Source organism: Rhinoderma darwinii, chromosome 1 (assembly GCF_050947455.1).
Source record: "Rhinoderma darwinii isolate aRhiDar2 chromosome 1, aRhiDar2.hap1, whole genome shotgun sequence".
In the NCBI taxonomy this organism is placed as follows: Eukaryota; Metazoa; Chordata; class Amphibia; order Anura; family Rhinodermatidae; genus Rhinoderma; species Rhinoderma darwinii.
The window spans coordinates 1,243,403-1,263,045 of record NC_134687.1 but is presented as its reverse complement, the minus strand read 5'-3'; the positions used below and the strand labels follow the sequence as shown (position 1 = coordinate 1,263,045).

The 19,643-nt window shown below is 46.1% G+C and overlaps 1 protein-coding gene across 2 annotated transcripts in view; it reads left to right on the top strand.

Moving 5' to 3' along the window:
* CCDC142 (coiled-coil domain containing 142) overlaps window positions 1–15,095 on the top strand; it is a 34,933-nt gene extending 19,838 nt beyond the window's left edge. Inside the window, exons 2-10 of one of the 2 annotated variants that reach the window (XM_075855236.1) lie at window positions 7,587–7,697; window positions 7,833–8,798; window positions 9,390–9,476; window positions 10,837–11,183; window positions 11,262–11,372; window positions 11,528–11,657; window positions 14,061–14,238; window positions 14,555–14,760; window positions 14,837–15,095. In XM_075855236.1, coding sequence (XP_075711351.1) covers window positions 7,646–7,697; window positions 7,833–8,798; window positions 9,390–9,476; window positions 10,837–11,183; window positions 11,262–11,372; window positions 11,528–11,657; window positions 14,061–14,238; window positions 14,555–14,760; window positions 14,837–15,030 — 2,271 coding nt within the window. In that variant the 5' untranslated portion in view covers window positions 7,587–7,645 and the 3' untranslated portion in view covers window positions 15,031–15,095. Of the gene's footprint in view, window positions 1–7,586; window positions 7,698–7,832; window positions 8,799–9,389; window positions 9,477–10,836; window positions 11,184–11,261; window positions 11,373–11,527; window positions 11,658–14,060; window positions 14,239–14,554; window positions 14,761–14,836 lie in introns of those variants that run through there. The other variant, XM_075855242.1, reaches the window with a different exon arrangement.
* The last annotated feature ends 4,548 nt before the right edge of the window (window positions 15,096–19,643 follow it).

Below are 19,643 nucleotides of genomic sequence, written 5' to 3'. Positions count from 1 at the left end.
CCTCTCCTCCTCCTCTACTATATAGTATCATCATTATACCGCTCCTCCTCCTCTACTATATAGTATCATTATTATACCTCTCCTCCTCCTCTACTGTATAATATCATCATTATACCGCTCCTCCTCATCCTCTACTGTATAGTATCATCATTATACCGCTCCTCCTCATCCTCTACTATATAGTATTATCATTATACCTCTCCTCCTCATCCTCTACTATATAGTATCATCATTATACCGCTCCTCCTCTACTATATAATATCATCATTATACCTCTCCTCCTCCTCTACTATATAGTATCATCATTATACCTCTCCTCCTCCTCTACTATATAGGATCATCATTATACCTCTCCTCCTCCTCTACTATATAGTATCATCATTATACCGCTCCTCCTCCTCTACTATATAGTATCATCATTATACCTCTCCTCCTCCTCTACTATATAGTATCATTATTATACCTCTCCTCCTCTACTATATAGTATCATTATACCGCTCCTCCTCCTCTACTATATAGGATCATCATTATACCGCTCCTCCTCCTCTACTATATAGTATCATCATTATTCCTCTCCTCCTCCTCTACTATATAGTATCATCATTATACCGCTCCTCTTCCTCTACTATATTATATCATCATTATACCTCTCCTCCTCCTCTACTATATAGTATCATCATTATACCGCTCCTCCCCCTCTACTATATAGTATCATCATTATACCGCTCCTCCTCCTCTACTATATAATATTATCATTATACCGCTCCTCCTCCTCTACTATATAGTATCATCATTATACCTCTCCTCCTCCTCTACTATATAGTATCATCATTATACCTCTCCTCCTCCTCTACTATATAATATCATCATTATACCTCTCCTCCTCCTCTACTATATAGTATCATCATTATACCTCTCCTCCTCCTCTACTATATAGTATCATCATTATACCTCTCCTCCTCCTCTACTATATAGGATCATCATTATACCGCTCCTCCTCCTCCTCTACTATATAGGATCATCATTATACCGCTCCTCCTCCTCTACTATATAGTATCATCATTATATCTCTCCTCCTCCTCTACTATATAGGATCATCATTATACCGCTCCTCTTCCTCTACTTTATAATATCATCATACCGCCCCTCCTCCTCTACTATATAGTATCATCATTATACCGCTCCTCCTCTACTATATAATATCATCATTATACCGCTCCTCCTCTACTATATAATATCATCATTATACCTCTCCTCCTCCTCTACTATATAGTATCATCATTATACCGCTCCTCTTCCTCTACTATATAATATCATCATTATACCGCCCCTCCTCCTCTACTATATAATATCATCATTATACCGCTCCTCCTCTACTATATAATATCATCATTATACCTCTCCTCCTCCTCTACTATATAGGATCATCATTATACCGCTCCTCCTCCTCCTCTACTATATAGGATCATCATTATACCGCTCCTCCTCCTCTACTATATAGTATCATCATTATACCTCTCCTCCTCCTCTACTATATAGTATCATCATTATACCGCTCCTCTTCCTCCACTATATAATATCATCATTATACCTCTCCTCCTCTGCTATATAGTATCATTATTATACTGCTCCTCTTCCTCTACTATATAATATCATCATTATACCGCTCCTCCTCCTCTACTATATAGTATCATCATTATACCGCTCCTCCTCCTCTACTATATAATATCATTATTATACCTCTCCTCATCCTCTACTATATAGTATCATCATTATACCTCTCCTCCTCCTCTACTATATAGTATCATCATTATACCGCTCCTCCTCCTCTACTATATAGTATCATCATTATACCTCTCCTCCTCCTCTACTATATAGGATCATCATTATACCGCTCCTCCTCCTCTACTATATAGTATCATCATTATACCGCTCCTCCTCCTGTACTATATAGTATCATCATTATACCTCTCCTCCTCCTCTACTATATAGTATCATCATTATACTGCTCCTCCTCCTCTACTATATAGTATCATCATTATACTGCTCCTCCTCCTCTACTATATAATATCATCATTATACTGCACCTCCTCCTCTACTATATAGTATTATCATTATACCGCTCCTCCTCCTCTACTATATAATATCATCATTATACCGCTCCTCCTCCTCTACTATATAGTATCATCATTATACCGCTCCTCCTCCTGTACTATATAGTATCATCATTATACTGCTCCTCCTCCTCTACTATATAATATCATCATTATACTGCACCTCCTCCTCTACTATATAGTATCATCATTATACCTCTCCTCCTCCTCTACTATATAGTATCATCATTATACTGCACCTCCTCCTCTACTATATAGTATCATCATTATACTCTCCTCCTCCTCCTCTACTATATAGTATTATCATTATACCTCTCCTCCTCCTCTACTATATAATATCATCATTATACTGCACCTCCTCCTCTACTATATAGTATCATCATTATACCTCTCCTCCTCCTCTACTATATAGTATCATCATTATACCGCTCCTCCTCCTCTACTATATAGGATCATCATTATACCGCTCCTCCTCCTCTACTATATAGTATCATCATTATTCCTCTCCTCCTCCTCTACTATATAGTATCATCATTATACCGCTCCTCTTCCTCTACTATATAATATCATCATTATACCTCTCCTCCTCCTCTACTATATAATATCATCATTATACCTCTCCTCCTCCTCTACTATATAGTATCATCATTATACCTCTCCTCCTCCTCTACTATATAGGATCATCATTATACCGCTCCTCCTCCTCCTCTACTATATAGGATCATCATTATACCGCTCCTCCTCCTCTACTATATAGTATCATCATTATACCTCTCCTCCTCCTCTACTATATAGGATCATCATTATACCGCTCCTCTTCCTCTACTATATAATATCATCATACCGCCCCTCCTCCTCTACTATATAGTATCATCATTATACCGCTCCTCCTCCTCTACTATGTAGTATCATCATTATACCTCTCCTCCTCTACTATATAATATCATCATTATACCGCTCCTCCTCTACTATATAATATCATCATTATACCTCTCCTCCTCCTCTACTATGTAGTATCATCATTATACCGCTCCTCTTCCTCTACTATATAATATCATCATTATACCGCCCCTCCTCCTCTACTATATAATATCATCATTATACCGCTCCTCCTCTACTATATAATATCATCATTATACCTCTCCTCCTCCTCTACTATATAGTATCATCATTATACTGCTCCTCCTCCTCTACTATATAATATCATCATTATACTGCACCTCCTCCTCTACTATATAGTATCATCATTATACCTCTCCTCCTCCTCTACTATATAGTATCATCATTATACTGCACCTCCTCCTCTACTATATAGTATCATCATTATACCTCTCCTCCCCCTCTACTATATAGTATCATCATTATACCGCTCCTCCTCCTCTACTATATAGTATCATCATTATACCTCTCCTCCTCCTCTACTATATAGGATCATCATTATACCGCTCCTCCTCCTCCTCTACTATATAGGATCATCATTATACCGCTCCTCCTCCTCTACTATATAGTATCATCATTATACCTCTCCTCCTCCTCTACTATATAGGATCATCATTATACCGCTCCTCTTCCTCTACTATATAATATCATCATACCGCCCCTCCTCCTCTACTATATAGTATCATCATTATACCGCTCCTCCTCCTCTACTATGTAGTATCATCATTATACCTCTCCTCCTCTACTATATAATATCATCATTATACCGCTCCTCCTCTACTATATAATATCATCATTATACCTCTCCTCCTCCTCTACTATGTAGTATCATCATTATACCGCTCCTCTTCCTCTACTATATAATATCATCATTATACCGCCCCTCCTCCTCTACTATATAATATCATCATTATACCGCTCCTCCTCTACTATATAATATCATCATTATACCTCTCCTCCTCCTCTACTATATAGGATCATCATTATACCGCTCCTCCTCCTCCTCTACTATATAGGATCATCATTATACCGCTCCTCCTCCTCTACTATATAGTATCATCATTATACCTCTCCTCCTCCTCTACTATATAGTATCATCATTATACCGCTCCTCTTCCTCCACTATATAATATCATCATTATACCTCTCCTCCTCTGCTATATAGTATCATTATTATACTGCTCCTCTTCCTCTACTATATAATATCATCATTATACCGCTCCTCCTCCTCTACTATATAGTATCATCATTATACCGCTCCTCCTCCTCTACTATATAATATCATTATTATACCTCTCCTCCTCCTCTACTATATAGTATCATCATTATACCTCTCCTCCTCCTCTACTATGTAGTATCATCATTATACCTCTCCTCCTCCTCTACTATATAATATCATCATTATACCTCTCCTCCTCCTCTACTATATAGTATCATCATTATACCTCTCCTCCTCCTCTACTATATAGTATCATCATTATACCGCTCCTCCTCCTCTACTATATAGTATCATCATTATACCTCTCCTCCTCCTCTACTATATAGGATCATCATTATACCGCTCCTCCTCCTCTACTATGTAGTATCATCATTATACCTCTCCTCCTCCTCTACTATATAGTATCATCGTTATACCTCTCCTCCTCCTCTACTATATAGTATCATCATTATACTGCTCCTCCTCCTCTACTATATAGTATCATCATTATACCTCTCCTCCTCCTCTACTATATAGTATCATCATTATACCGCTCCTCCTCTACTATATAGTATCATCATTATACCGCTCCTCCTCCTCTACTATATAGTATCATCATTATACCTCTCCTCCTCCTCTACTATATAATATCATCATTATACTGCTCCTCCTCCTCTACTATATAATATCATCATTATACCGCTCCTCCTCCTCTACTATATAATATCATCATTATACCTCTCCTCCTCCTCTACTATATAGTATCATCATTATACCTCTCCTCCTCCTCTACTATATAATATCATCATTATACCTCTCCTCCTCCTCTACTATATAGTATCATCATTATACCTCTCCTCTACTATATAATATCATCATTATACCTCCCCTCCTCCTCTACTATATAGTATCATCATTATACCGCTCCTCCTCCTCTACTATATAGTATCATCATTATACCTCTCCTCTTCCTCTACTATATAATATCATCATTATACTGCTCCTCTTCCTCTACTATATAGTATCATCATTATACTGCTCCTCCTCCTCTACTATATAGTATCATCATTATACCGCTCCTCCTCTACTATATAATATCATCATTATACCGCTCCTCCTCCTCTACTATATAATATCATCATTATACCTCTCCTCTTCCTCTACTATATAGTATCATCATTATACTGCTCCTCCTCCTCTACTATATAGTATCATCATTATACCTCTCCTCCTCCTCTACTATATAGTATCATCATTATACCTCTCCTCCTCCTCTACTATATAGTATCATCATTATACCGCTCCTCCTCTACTATATAATATCATCATTATACCTCTCCTCCTCCTCTACTATATAATATCATCATTATACTGCTCCTCTTCCTCTACTATATAGTATCATCATTATACCTCTCCTCCTCCTCCTCTACTATATAGTATCATCATTATACCTCTCCTCCTCCTCTACTATATAGTATCATCATTATACCTCTCCTCCTCCTCTACTATAAAGTATCATCATTATACCGCTCCTCCTCTACTATATAATATCATCATTATGCCTCTCCCCCTCCTCTACTATATAGTATCATCATTATACCTCTCCTCCTCCTCTACTATATAGTATCATCGTTATACCTCTCCTCCTCCTCTACTATATAGTATCATCATTATACCTCTCCTCTTCCTCTACTATATAGTATCATCATTATACCTCTCCTCCTCCTCTACTATATAGTATCATCATTATACCTCTCCTCCTCCTCTACTATGTAGTATCATCATTATACCTCTCCTCCTCTACTATATAATATCATTATTATACCTCTCCTCCTCCTCTACTATATAATATCATCATTATACCTCTCCTCCTCCTCTACTATATAGTATCATCATTATACCGCTCCTCCTCTACTATATAATATCATCATTATGCCTCTCCCCCTCCTCTACTATATAGTATCATCATTATACCTCTCCTCTTCCTCTACTATATAGTATCATCATTATACCTCTCCTCCTCCTCTACTATATAGTATCATCATTATACCTCTCCTCCTCCTCTACTATGTAGTATCATCATTATACCTCTCCTCCTCTACTATATAATATCATTATTATACCTCTCCTCCTCCTCTACTATATAATATCATCATTATACCTCTCCTCCTCCTCTACTATATAGTATCATCATTATACCGCTCCTCCTCCTGTACTATATAGTATCATCATTATACCTCTCCTCCTCCTCTACTATATAGTATCATCGTTATACCTCTCCTCCTCCTCTACTATATAGTATCATCATTATACTGCTCCTCCTCCTCTACTATATAGTATCATTATTATACCTCTCCTCCTCCTCTACTATATAGTATCATCATTATACCGCTCCTCCTCTACTATATAGTATCATCATTATACCTCTCCTCTACTATATAATATCATCATTATACCTCTCCTCCTCCTCTACTATATAGTATCATCATTATACCTCTCCTCTACTATATAATATCATCATTATACCTCTCCTCTACTATATAATATCATCATTATACCTCTCCTCCTCCTCTACTATATAGGATCATAATTATACTGCTCCTCCTCCTCTACTATATAATATCATCATTATACCTCTCCTCCTCCTCTACTATATAGGATCATCATTATACCGCTCCTCCTCCTCCTCTACTATATAGTATCATCATTATACCTCTCCTCTTCCTCTACTATATAATATCATCATTATACCTCTCCTCCTCCTCTACTATATAATATCATCATTATACTGCTCCTCCTCCTCTACTATATAGTATCATCATTATACTGCTCCTCCTCCTCTACTATATAGTATCATTATTATACCTCTCCTCCTCCTCTACTATATAGTATCATCATTATACCTCTCCTCCTCCTCTACTATATAGTATCATCATTATACCTCTCCTCTACTATATAATATCATCATTATACCTCTCCTCTTCCTCTACTATATAATATCATCATTATACCTCTCCTCTACTATATAATATCATCATTATACCTCTCCTCTACTATATAATATCATCATTATACCGCTCCTCTTCCTCTACTATATAATATCATCATTATACCTCTCCTCTACTATATAATATCATCATTATACCTCTCCTCTACTATATAATATCATCATTATACCGCTCCTCTTCCTCTAGTATATAGTATCATTATATTGCCGCTCCACTGCAGCGTTATTTGGATGTTGTGGCGTTATATATAACTTCCTTACATTATTATACACCGTTCTATCTCCAATTTCTCCTGCGCCTCTTGACCTGGTCCCTGTTTTTTTCCAGATGACGTTTGGGCCCCGGGCAGCGGAGTTGCTCCATGTTCTTCTGGTTTCTTTCAGCCAATGAGGAGACGTGCGGCTCACTGGTCTGATGACAGACGTGGCGTCCAACAAGGTGACCGTTTCCCCCGTCATACGTGTTCTGTGCTTCACGCTCTTCTCTATGTTTTGGGCCCTTGGCTCTCGTGGGGCCCGGTTCCTTGTGTTCTATTTCTGATGGATCATTAACGTTTCCTCTTTGTATTTGCAGGTTCCTCGCCCTGTTCTCCAGTCTTTCTTCACCATGATCAGTTGCGTTGTGATGTCATCAGTGAAGGGGAGGAGCTGACACATACATTGGCTGGCAGGCATGTGGCATCACTGCTGCTGTTCTACCGCCGCCAGCGCCACCTCCTCACATTGGCGCGGGAGTTTGTGGTCCATCAGACGCGAGTATTGGAGTATCATGAGACGGTGGAGCAGACTTCTCTCTCCGGCCTGGAGGCCGTGTGTTTTAGGCTGCTGGAGCTCTATCATGCTGGTGCTTCGCTACAAAGGAGGGTCCTGGCCAATCAGCTGCTGCGGCCGCTCTTCCCTCCTGTACACCGGACCCTCGGGAACATGCACAGAACATTGCAGCACATGACTGTGAAGGCTGCCATTGTGACGGAGGCACTCATCTTGAGTGCAGTGCGTAGAGCCGCTTGTCTCCCTGCCGTGGCCCCTGGGAGCCTGTGCCGGGCTCTGTCTGTCTACAATAAAGTAATAGCGGAGGTGTTACCGTGGGCCGTGCCGTTGACGGATGTGCAGCCGATGTCCATCACTAGATCCCTGAAAATCATGGCGGAGGAGCGGGCGTGGCTGCTGGGCGGATCCTTCTCACAGGCCGGCCTCCGGCACTGGCTGCAGGACGTACTGATGAGAGAGGAGGTGGAGTCCTGGGAGGTGGGCGGCGTTCTCTTGTCACATCTGGAGACCCTCATCCAGGAAGATAAGCGCCAGGTAGCCCCTCTCCTGCGTGTGTTGTCCGGCCTGGAGGTGCGGAGCTCGTGCACAGCAGAATCGGTTCTGTATGAGCAGTACTGCAGCCTCCTGTGGCCCCTCCTCTGTGCCCATCTATTCCAGGCCTTGTACCCAGGTAGACGGGGGGTCCAGTCGCTGCCAGCCCTGACGCCGTGTGCCATGGGGTGGAGAACTGCTGCCGTCATCCAGCTCCTACACGGTGTACTGACATCTGGTACGTTATATGTGACGCGTGAGGACTCGCGGGTTATACTATGCATGATGGGGCCCCTCGTTATCTGTCCTGTATGAGTCGCTCTCTGGGGCCCCTCGTTATCTGTCCTGTATGAGTCTCTGTCGGGGGCCCCTCTCGTTATCTGTCCTGTATGAGTCGCTCTCTGGGGCCCCTCTCGTTATCTGTCCTGTATGAGTCGCTCTCTGGGGCCCCTCACGTTATCTGTCCTGTATGAGTCGCTCTCTGGGGCCCCTTTCGTTATCTGTCCTGTATGAGTCGCTCTCTGGGGCCCCTCTCGTTCTCTGTCCTGTATGAGTCGTTGTCGGGGGCCCCTCTCGTTATCTGTCCTGTATGAGTCGTTGTCTGGGGCCCCTCGTTATTTGTCCTGTATGAGTCGCTGTCGGGGGCCCCTCGTTATCTGTCCTGTATGAGTCGCTCTCTGGGGCCCCTCGTTATCTGTCGTGTAGGAGTCGCTGTCAGGGGCCCCTCGTTATCTGTCCTGTATGAGACGTGGGGGGCCCCTCATTGTATTGTCTGCACCCCCTCCCCCGCTGATTACGTGATATTAACTCTTTGTATAATGTGATATAGATGCTGTGCCGGAGCAGTGCCGGGAGATGGGCCGGAGCCTCTGTCAACACTTACTGTGCACCGGGGCCTTCATCTCGTGGGACAGAGGTACAAGGGGCAAACTGTCTGGGGGGCTCAGTCATGAAGAAAATACCAGGTGGCACCAGGTTATTCGGGGGGGTATTTAGCTGGTGGTGTCCTGTATACTGGGGGGGCGGATAATCTGCTGGTGTCCTGTATACTGGGGGGGTAATCTGCTGGTGTCCTGTATACTGGGGGGGGGGGGGGGGATAATCTGCTGGTGTCCTGTATACTGGGGGGGGGTGATAATCTGCTGGTTTCCTGTATACTGGGGGGGGGGATAATCTGCTGGTGTCCTGTATACTAGGGGGGGGGGTAATCTGCTGGTGTCCTGTATACTGGGGGGGGGGATATTCTGCGGGTGTCCTGTATACTGGGGGGGGGGGTAATCTGCTGGTGTCCTTTATACTGGGGGGGGGGATATTCTGCGGGTGTCCTGTATACTGGGGGGGGGGGGGTAAATCTGGTGTCCTGTATACTGGGGGGGGGATAATCTGCTGGTGTCCTGTATACTGGGGGGGGGGGATAATCTGCTGGTGTCCTGTATACTGGGGGGGGGATAATCTGCTGGTGTCCTGTATACTGGGGGGGGGGGTAATCTGCTGGTGTCCTGTATACTGGGGGGGGGATAATCTGCTGGTGTCCTGTATACTGGGGGGGGGGGAGGATAATCTGCTGGTGTCCTGTATACTGGGGGGGGGGGAGGATAATCTGCTGGTGTCCTGTATACTGGGGGGGGGGAGGATAATCTGCTGGTGTCCTGTATACTGGGGGGGGGGAGGATAATCTGCTGGTGTCCTGTATATTGTGGGGGGGGAGGATAATCTGCTGGTGTCCTGTATACTGGGGGGGGGGGGGATAATCTGCTGGTGTCCTGTATACTGGGGGGGGGGGATAATCTGCTGGTGTCTTGTATACTGGGGGGGGGGATAATCTGCTGGTGTCCTGTATACTGGGGGGGGGGGATAATCTGCTGGTGTCCTGTATACTGGGGGGGGGGGGATAATCTGCTGGTGTCTTGTATACTGGGGGGGGGATAATCTGCTGGTGTCCTGTATACTGGGGGGGGGGGATAATCTGCTGGTGTCTTGTATACTGGGGGGGGGGATAATCTGCTGGTGTCTTGTATACTGGGGGGGGGATAATCTGCTGGTGTCCTGTATACTGGGGGGGGGGGGATAATCTGCTGGTGTCCTGTATACTGGGGGGGGGGATAATCTGCTGGTGTCCTGTATACTGGGGGGGGGGGGATAATCTGCTGGTGTCCTGTATACTGGGGGGGGGGGGATAATCTGCTGGTGTCCTGTATACTGGGGGGGGGTGTTGCATATGTGATGACGAGTCGTGGCCCTTATAAACCGTGGTGCCCCCTTCTCTTCCTCTGCAGGGGTCTGTCGGGCGTTGAGCTCGGCTCTTACAGATAAATGTGTGACTCCTCTGGATGATGGATCTCGCAGGACACACAGCAGAACCTCTTCCGCCCTCGTCACAGTGTGTCAGGAGTTATCGGTGGTGCTGGATGCTCTGACTTCTGGGAGGACATCACTTGGTCTGTGTATCGGCGCTGGAGTCACCCGGTCACCTGTCCCGGCGGGCGATGTGTCCAGTCATCAGGGCGTCCTCAGCCGCTGTGTGATGTCACTGCAGCTGTGTGAACTGTGGCTGAGGAGCCGCGCTCAGATCTACATCGGCTCCGTCAGTCACCTGCTGCTGATCAGTCACGGAGACCTGCCGGTAAGACTGCCTGGGGGGCGCTATAGAGGGGGTTGTGTCCTGTGCCTGATCACCGTGTAACGCTCATCTCTATCTCAGGCGATCAGGGATCAGATGCGCAGTGTGACCGCCGCCACCCGGAAGGTGGAATGGACGCCTGTGAGCCAACGACTGTGTGCGACGCTGCAGAACGTGGCGGACAGCCTGGAGGTGAGGGGTCCTGTGCCGCCCGCAGATCTGACCCTGGCAGAGGGTGGAGACGTGAGGGCCCAAACCTACCCACCGGTCTGCGGAGCTCCCTCCATACCGGCCCTTGTGTTACTGCTGACACCACTAGAGGGCATTTTACCTCTTCTTCTTTGCAGGGTGCGGCCTCGTGTCTGCCCCGCCTCCTGCGCTCTGTGTGCGCCCGTCAAGCACAGGATATTTTCCAGCACCTGATGCCGGTCGGACGTCATTGGAGAGGGAAGGTGGCGAGCGGCGAGTTCCATGGAGGTCCGTGAAATGTTAAGGGCAATAAGGTTTTACTTCTAATGCCTGTATGTAAATGAGGGGAGGAGTCATCAGTGTGGCGGTTACTGAGCCTGTATGTAAATGAGGGGGAGGAGACAGCTGTGTGGCGATTACTGAGCCTGTATGTAAATGAGGGGGAGGAGACAGCGGTGTGGCGGTTACTGAGCCTGTATGTAAATGAGGGGGAGGAGGCAGCGATGTGGTGGTTACTGAGCCTGTATATAAATGAGGGGGAGGAGACAGCGATGTGCCGGTTACTGAGCCTGTATGTAAATGAGGGGGAGGAGACAGCGGTGTGTCAGTTACTGAGCATTTATGTAAATGAGGGGGGGTAGACAGCAGTGTGCTGATTACTGAGCCTGTATGTAAATGAGGGGGAGGAGACAACGGTGTGGCGGTTACTGAGCCTGTATGTAAATGAGGGGGAGGAGACAGCGGTCTGCTGGTTACTGAGGGGGAGGAGACAGCTGTGTGGCGATTACTGAGCCTGTATGCAAATGAGGGGGAGGAGACAGCGGTGTGGCGGTTACTGAGCCTGTATGCAAATGAGGGGGAGGAGACAGCAGTGTGGCGGTTACTGAGCCTGTATGTAAATGAGGAGGAGACAGTGGTGTGGCGGTTACTGAGCCTGTATGTAAATGAGGAGGAGGAGACAGCCGTGTGCCGATTACTGAGCCTGCATGGTAATGAGGGGGAGGAGTCAGCAGTGCGCCGGTTACTGAGCCTGTATGTAAATGAGGAGACAGCGGTGTGGCGGTTACTGAGCCTGTATGTAAATGAGGAGACAGCGGTGTGGCGGTTACTGAGCCTGTATGTAAATGAGGAGACAGCGGTGTGGCGGTTACTGAGCTTGTATGTAAATGAGGAGGAGGAGACAGCGGTGTGGCGGTTACTGAGCCTGTATGTAAATGAGGGGGAGGATACAGCAGTGTGGCGGTTACTGAGCCTGTATGTAAATGAGGGGGAGGAGTCAGCAGTGTGCCGGTTACTGAGCCTGTATGTAAATGAGGGGGAGGAGACAGCAGTGTGGCGGTTACTGAGCCTGTATGTAAATGAGGAGGAGACAGCGGTGTGGCGGTTACTGAGCCTGTATGTAAATGAGGAGGAGGAGGAGACAGCGGTGTGGCGGTTACTGAGCCTGTATGTAAATGAGGGGGAGGAGTCATCCGTGTGCCGGTTACTGAGCCTGTATGTAAATGAGGGGGAGGAGACAGCGGTGTGGCGGTTACTGAGCCTGTATGTAAATGAGGGGGAGGAGTCAGTAGTGTGGCGGTTACTGAGCCTGTATATAAATGAGGGGGAGGAGACAGCTGTGTGTCGGTTACTGAGCCTGTTTTTAAATGAGGGGGAGGAGACAGCGGTGTGCTGGTTACTGAGCCTGTATGTAAATGAGGAGGAGGAGACAGCGGTGTGGCGGTTACTGAGCCTGTATGTAAATAAGGGGGAGGAGACAGCGGTGTGGCGGTTACTGAGCCTGTATGTAAATAAGGGGGAGGAGTCAGTAGTGTGCCGGTTACTGAGCCTGTATGTAAATGAGGGGGAGGAGACAGCTGTGTGGTGATTACTGAGCCTGTGTAAATGAGGGGGAGGAGACAGCGGTGTGGTGGTTACTGAGCCTGTATGTAAATGAGAAGGAGGAGACAGCGGTGTGTCGGTTAATTAGCCTGTTTTTAAATGAGGGGGAGGAGACAGCGGTGTGCTGGTTACTGAGTCTGTATGTAAATGAGGGGGAGGAGACAGCGGTGTGCCGGTTACTGAGCCTTTATATAAATGAGGGGGAGGAGACAGCGGTGTGTCGGTTACTGAGCCTGTATGTAAATGAATGGGAGGAGACAGCGGTGTGCTGGTTACTGAGCCTGTATATAAATGAGGGGGAGGAGACAGCGGTGTGCTGGTTACTGAGCCTGTATATAAATGAGGGGGAGGAGACAGCGATGTGCCGGTTACTGAGCCTGTATGTAAATGAGGGGGAGGAGACAGCGGTGTGCTGGTTACTGAGCCTGTATATAAATGAGGGGGAGGAGACAGCGATGTGCCGGTTACTGAGCCTGTATGTAAATGAGGGGGAGGAGACAGCGGTGTGCTGGTTACTGAGCCTGTATGTAAATGAGGGGGAGGAGACAGCGGTGTGTCGGTTACTGAGCCTGTATGTAAATGAGGGGAGGAGACAGCGGTGTGCTGGTTACTGAGCCTGTATGTAAATGAGGGGGAGGAGACAGCGGTGTGACGGTTACTGAGCCTTTATGTAAATGAGGGGGAGGAGACAGCGGTGTGGTGGTTACTGAGCCTGTATGTAAATGAGGAGACAGCGGTGTGGCGGTTACTGAGCCTGTATGTAAATGAGGGGGAGGATATTGGCTGAGCTTGTTGTTCTCCCCCGGTCAGGTCCTGACTTGGTTCCCAGTGATTACTCCCGGGCTGCAGTGAACGCGGTGCTGGTGCCACTTCTGGAAGGAGTCAGCCCTCTCTCTCTGGAAGAACAGATGGCAGCTGTGTCCGTCACCATTGTGGTGTTCATGGAAGCCTGGATGGAGCATATTCTGCGGGAGAGGATGAGATTCAGGTGTGTACAGGAGCATAAGAAGGTGTGAGACTGCACTGCTCTGGGAGTCTGTCTCGTTACATGGAGTGGTTATTGTGTGTGTCTGTCTTGTCCTGGGGGAGGAGGAGTCGTCGTGTGTCTCGTCCTGGGGGGGGAGGGGTCGTCGTGTGTCTCGTCCTGGGGGGGGAGGGGTCGTCGTGTGTCTCGTCCTGGGGGGGAAAGTGTCGCGTGTCTCGTCCTGCGGGGGAGGTGTCGCGTGTCTCGTCCTGGGTGGAGCGGGTCCGTACCTCCCCTGTCTCTCTACCTGTTGATTGTGCACTCAGTATCTGTCTCTTAGTTTGCAGGGAGCGCTCCAGCTCAGATGTGACTTTGAGAGTGTCCGTGAGCTGCTGAGGCGTCCGGAGTTTGGGGTGCCTCCGGAGGTGGTCCAGGCTGCGCTGTGTCTCCCCGTTTTCCAGCAGGCAGATAACGCCATCGTGTGCCTCCTGCAGCAGCCGTCTCGTAAGGTTTACCTGCCGCCCCGCGGCTGCTCCGTCTTCTGCTGTGAGTGGACGCTGCTTAGTTTCCCGTTTTTTCTTGAGGTTTTCTCCTGGTTAATTGGTTGTCTTCTCCTGGTCAGGCCCGCCCCTGTGTCGCACCGCCGTGGAGAGCGCATCAGACAGTCTGCAGAGCCTGGACAGCCTGGGCCGCAGAGCGTGGAGCCACAACTACACTGCGCAGCGGCCGAGGCACAGCCACGACTCCTACCTCCCCCACAACCAGCGCCAGTGGCTGTCCCTGCGCCTTCACAAGAGCCGCAACGTGCGGACCTGACATCATTATAACTCATTCTTTTCTATTCACAAATCTGTATTTTAATAAATATTTCTGATATTCTACGTCGTCCATTACCATCAGTGACGGGGGGGGGGGGGGCAGGAGGTGAAGGAGGGGTTAATAAATACTCCGTCAGCTCCAGGATGATCTGGACAGTGACACGATCTTTATGATTTGGGTTTTGCTGCCTCCGGATTGGATGTGACATGAAACATCTGAGATACATTTGAAGTTTAGACTTTCAAGTTGAACAGAAATCTGTGAGACGTTCAGGAATTGCCGCCGTTTTTCTGCACCGCCGCCTCATTCCAGGGGCTCAAAAGTAATTGGACAAATGAACATAAATAAAATGTTTTTTCAACACTTTGTGTAGAATCCTGTGCAGCAATGACGGCCGGACGTCTGGACCCCGGGACATCACCACACGCCGGTTTCCTCCTTTGCTCGGCCGTTACTGCCGCGTCTTCACTTGTCGCTTGTTTGTGGCTCTTTCTGCCTTCAGTTTTGTCTTCAGCGGGTGAAATGCTGGAACTCTTTTATTTTATAGAAAAATATAAAACAAATCCACAAAATCCATAACGGAAACTAAAAACAAAATCTTAACTAAAAATACATTGCTGTATATACACACTACCGTTCAAAAGTTTGGGGTCACCCAGACAATTTTGTGTTTTCCATGAAAACTGACACTTCTATTTATCAAATGAGTTGCAAAATGACTAGAAAATATAGGAGGTGCTTTGGGTCATTGTCCTGTTGTAGGATGAAATTGGCTCCAATCAAGCGCTGTCCACAGGCTATGGCATGGCGTTGCGGAGTGATCGCCTTCCTTATTCACAATCCCTTTTACCTTGTACAAATCTCCCACTATACCCCAGACCATCACATGACCTCCACCATGCTTGACAGATGGCGTCAGGCGCTCTTCCAGCATCTTTTCAGTTGTTCTGCGTCTCACAAATGTTCTTCTGTGTGATCCAAACACCTCAAACTTCCATTCGTCTGTCCAGAACACTTTTTTCCAATCTTCCTCTGTCCAATGTCTGTGCTTTTGCCCATATTAATCTTTTCCTTTTATTAGCCAGTCTCAGATATGGCTTTTTCTTTGCCACTCTGCCCTGAAGGCCAGCATCCCGGAGTCGCCTCTTCACTGTAGACGTTGACACTGGCGTTTTGCGGGTACTATTTAATGAAGCTGCCAGTTGAGGACCTGTGAGGCGTCTATTTCTCACACTAGAGACTCTAATGTACTTGTCTTGTTGCTCAGTTGCGCAGCGGGGCCTCCCACTTCTCTTTCTACTCTGGTTAGAGCCTGTGTGTGCTGTCCTCTGACGGGAGTAGTACACACCGTTGTAGGAAATCTTCAGTTTCTTGGCAATTTCTCGCATGGAATAGCCTTCATCTCTAAGAACAAGAATAGACTGTCGAGTTTCACATGAAAGCTCTCTTTTTTTAGCCATTTTGAGAGTTTAATCGAACCCACAAATGTAATGCTCCAGATTCTCAACTAGCTCAAAGGAAGGTCAGTTTTATAGCTCCTCTAAACAGCAAAACTGTTTACAGCGGTGCTAACATAATTGCACAAGGGTTTTCAAGTGTTTTCTAATCATCCATTAGCCTTCTAACACAGTCAGCAAACACAATGTACCATTAGAGCACTGGAGTGATGGTTGCTGGAAATGGGCCTCTGTACACCTATGTAGATATTGCATTAAAAACCAGACGTTTGCAGCCAGAATAGTCATTTACCACATTAACAATGTATAGAGTGGATTTCTGATTCATTTCATGTTATCTTCATTGAAAAAAACGGTGCTTTTCTTGCAAAAATAAGGAAATTTCTAAGTGACCCTAAACTTTTGAACGGTAGTGTATATATATATAACACCTGACCTGGCCCCACATCCTCCACTCATACAGCCCCATTCACACCTCATCCAAAACAACAACAACAACAACTAGATTCTCAAAAAAACAGACTACAGAACAAAACAATAGCAAAAAAGAACCGACTCCCACCCATGCCAACCAAAGTGCACAGAAACAAGAAAAAAAAAAAGCAAACAAATAAGCAAATAACCCCCCCAAAAAAAAAAAAACCCTAGCCCAGCCCCCCGCCCCATGTCCTCCCATGTCAGCATAGTCCAGGGCTGGGCTAGGCACACCACAACCCCGGCCCTCCTCCCAATCTAACTATTACCCCCCTAAAAACTGACCCTATTCTAACAATATACAAAATTATATACAATACATACATAACAATCACAACTTATCTTACAACCATACAAATACAAAACCAAAACATTCCCGAAAGCACCAAGTTCGGTCGCTTGTAAACCCTTTTTCTGCCTTTACCAAAAACAAAACACTTCTTGTGCTTACCCAGCCCATCACCAGAGAGAGAGAGAAGGGAAAAGCCCCCCAGAGGCCGAACTCCACGTCCACCGCCTCACCCATCCCTATCGCTTGCCTTATCTCCTTACCCTATTACTAGCCCTTCTCCTGACCCTACTAAAAACTGACCCTATGCTGACCCTCACCTTTCCCTATTCCTAGCCCTATCGCTAATATTCTTTTGGTGCCTCAGTGGAACGCAGACCCCCACCTCCAGTTGAGCACCGGCGAAAACCCTCCCCTCCCCCTCATGGAGGCCGACACATTAAGGTACCCAAAAGGAAAAGCCCCTCCAAAGACGAGAGGCTTTGGATGCTCCCAATCTGCCAACCTCCAAAGAATGCACCTTCACCAGGTCACCCATGATGTTGCTAACAACCTCATCCACTAGGAGGATTTTCTTCTGGCTAGAAACTAGACATCGTGCATTCCACATAAAGTGCCTGACCACTATACTGACTAGAAACAAGGTGCAATGGTCCCTACCACCGAGGTCTCCGAACACTCCATAGGCCCACCCAGCATAGGAGAGGCTGGTTAGGCCTGGCCAACCAATGGAGGCTCCCACCCTTTTGTATACCTCTGTATTGAAGGGGCAATGAAGCAGGAAATGCTCCATGCTTTCCAGCACTCCGCCGCACTCCTCCCGGGGGCAATCCCGATCATCAGAGCTTCTGTACTTCAAGTTGCCTCTTACATACAGTCTCCCATGGAAGCAACGCCAAGCCAGATCCCAAAACTTCTGGGGAATCCTCGCTGAATTTAAAAGTCTTAATCCCACCCGAGGTCACTACTTGGGCAGTCTTTGAGCGCCAGGGGCTTCTGGAAGTGGGTCATCAGGACCCTCCTGTCAAGAAATTTTTCGGGGTGAGATCTGGTGTCTCAGCCATTGCAGAATATTCCACCTCTTTCCTTATAATCTCCTGGGTTGCTTTGTCCATATGTCCTGTTATGCGACATCCAATCACCTGCTGCGTGTGGTGGAATCTGAGCAGAAAAGTAAATCCCTGAACACTTCAGAATTCATCCGGCTGCTTCTCTCTTCAGTCACATCATCAATAAACACTAGTGACCCCGTGCCAGGTGCCCATGCCATCACACCGCCCCCACCGTGTCATCACACCGCCCCCACCGTGCCATCACACCGCCCCCACCGTGCCATCACACCGCCCCCACCGCGCCATCACACCGCGCCATCACCACACCCCCACCGCGCCATCACACCGCCCCCACCGCTCCCCCACCGTGCCATTACACTACTCCCATCATTCTGGTCCAGGTTGATCTTAGTTTCGCTTCTTTACATGTTGTTTGGTAAAGTCTAATACGGACTTTCTATTTTAGAGGCTGATTTAATTTAACCCCTTGAGTACCCAGCTCATTTTGGCCTTGAGGACCAGACCCATTTTTTTAAAATCTGACGTGTCACTTTATGTGGTAATAACTTGGGAATGCTTTTACCTATCCAATTGATTCTGATATTGTTTTCTTGTGACATGTTGTACTTTATGTTAGTGAAAAAATGTGGTCGATAAATTCATTGCTTATTTGTGTAAAACACCAAAATTTAGAGAAAATATGAAGAAATTATGATTTTTCACATTTTCAATGTATCTGCTTGTAAAACAGACAGTCTTACCACACAAAATACTTACAATTTCACATTTCCCACATGTCTACTTTATATTCGCATCGTTTTTTGAACATTCTTTTATTTTTCTAGGCCGTTACAAGGCTTAGAACTTTAGCAGCAATTTCTCACATTTTTAAGAAAATTTCAAAAGGCAATTTATACAGGGACGAGTTCAGTTCTGAAGTGGCTTTGAGGGCCTTATATATTAGAAAGTCCCCATAAATCACCCCATTTTGAAAACTGCACCCCTCAAAGTATTCAAAACAGCATTCACAAAGTGTTTCAACCCTTTAGGCGTTTCACAGGAATTGAAGGAAAGTAGAGGTGAAATATTCAAATGTAATTTTTCTTTTACAAAATTCATTTGTAATACTATTTTTCTGTACCACAGAAGGTTTTACCTGAGAAACAACTCCATATTTATTGCCCAGATTCTGCAGTTTTTAGAAATATCCCACATGTGGCCCTAGTGTGGTAATGGACTGAAATACCGGCCTCAGAAGTAAAGGAGCACCTAGTGGATTTTGGGGCCTCCTTTTTTTAGAATATATTTTAGGCACCATGTCCGGTTTGAAGAGGTCTT